Source organism: Notothenia coriiceps, unplaced genomic scaffold (assembly GCF_000735185.1).
Source record: "Notothenia coriiceps isolate Sejong01 unplaced genomic scaffold, NC01 NC01_scaffold00031714, whole genome shotgun sequence".
Taxonomy (NCBI): Eukaryota; Metazoa; Chordata; class Actinopteri; order Perciformes; family Nototheniidae; genus Notothenia; species Notothenia coriiceps.
This window is the reverse complement of record NW_011364415.1, coordinates 1-1,293: the sequence shown is the minus strand read 5'-3', so window position 1 is coordinate 1,293 and position 1,293 is coordinate 1. Positions and strand designations below refer to the sequence as shown.

The 1,293-nt window shown below is 44.9% G+C and overlaps 1 protein-coding gene across 1 annotated transcript; it reads left to right on the top strand.

Annotated features, from left to right (window-relative positions):
• Positions 1-310: 310 nt before the first annotated feature.
• On the top strand, positions 311-1,010 carry LOC104960219 (leukocyte cell-derived chemotaxin-2; the record flags this gene model as incomplete). Its single annotated transcript, XM_010788198.1, has 2 exons — positions 311-561; positions 637-1,010. Coding segments are annotated over 2 exons (418 nt in total), but the record flags the coding sequence as incomplete, so codon positions are not given.
• Between the last annotated feature and the right edge of the window lie 283 nt (positions 1,011-1,293).

The window sequence follows — 1,293 nt, the reverse complement described above, 5'->3', positions numbered from 1 at the left end:
TCCTTTAGCTTAGCGGTGGAGATGTGAAGTCATGTGACCGTGCTGAAGTTCCTTTATAGCCCCACGTTAGCCTCCTTTAGCCCACATTACCTCCTTTTTGGGGGAGGCTTCAACTTAGCCTCCTTTAGCTTAGCGGTGGTGATGGCTTAGCGGTGGTGACGTGAAGTCATGTGATCGTGCTGTAGTTCCTTTATAGCCCAACATTAGCCTCCTTTAGCTTAGCGGTGGTGACGTGAAGTCATGTGATCGTGCTGTAGTTCCTTTATAGCCCAACATTAGCCTCCTTTATCTTAGCGGTGGTGATGTGAAGTCATGTGACAGTGTCAGGGTTGTACCATTGGTTACTGTTAACTAGGGATACTAAAATAAAAGATTTGTTATATTTTTACGGGTGTTTGTTGTGTTTCAGAGGGGCCCGGCTCCACAAAGGTCTGGACATCGTGTGCAGCGACGGATCGATCGTCTACGCTCCGTTTGATGTGACGTTAAACGGGAAAGTCACCGTGTACAACGACCCCAATAAGGCGGCCATCAACAGCGGCATCAACCTGAGTGGAGAGGGTTAGCATCACATTAGCTGTTAAATATATAACGTTTGTCATGTGACTTACTGACAGTAAAGGGTGTGTTTTGCAGGTCTGTGCTTCAAGCTGTTCTACGTGCAGCCGGACCGGACCTCGGGCACGGTGAGGGCAGGGCAGCGGCTCGGCGTCATGCTGCCGATGCAGAGCGTTTACCCAGAAATCACCTCTCACATCCACGTCCAGATGTGCGACCGCAGCGACCCCACGCCGCACTTCTGATCCAACAGAACTGTGTTCTCATTTCATTTCTTGTTATAAACCAATAAAGAGAGTGTTGTGGTGTTTATTGAAATAAAGCCACTTCCAAACTAATGTATTACGCAGCTTAGTTGAATACACGATTCTGATTGGTTCATTTTGATATTTCAGAGGTTGTTTTTCTTAGTAATACCAACATTTTTAAGTCAATAAAATAATTTTCAATTATATCTGGGAGTTGGTTTATTTAGTGTGTGGCCGTGTAATAATCGGGATAATGTTCAGCGAGGAGCTTCAGTAATGACCGCCTCGCTGCACATGAACCCTTTATAATAACAGAGTGAAGACATCCAGCTTTATGCTTCTCGTTTATTGTCAGGGTGCAGAGGATAGTGATTCACACACACAACAAGATTCAGTTTGACTTTAAAACGTAGACGTTATCAAACTGTGTGGATCTGTTTCCATCTTAAAGTGATGAGTGATTACATGTGATTGATATCAGCTGAGG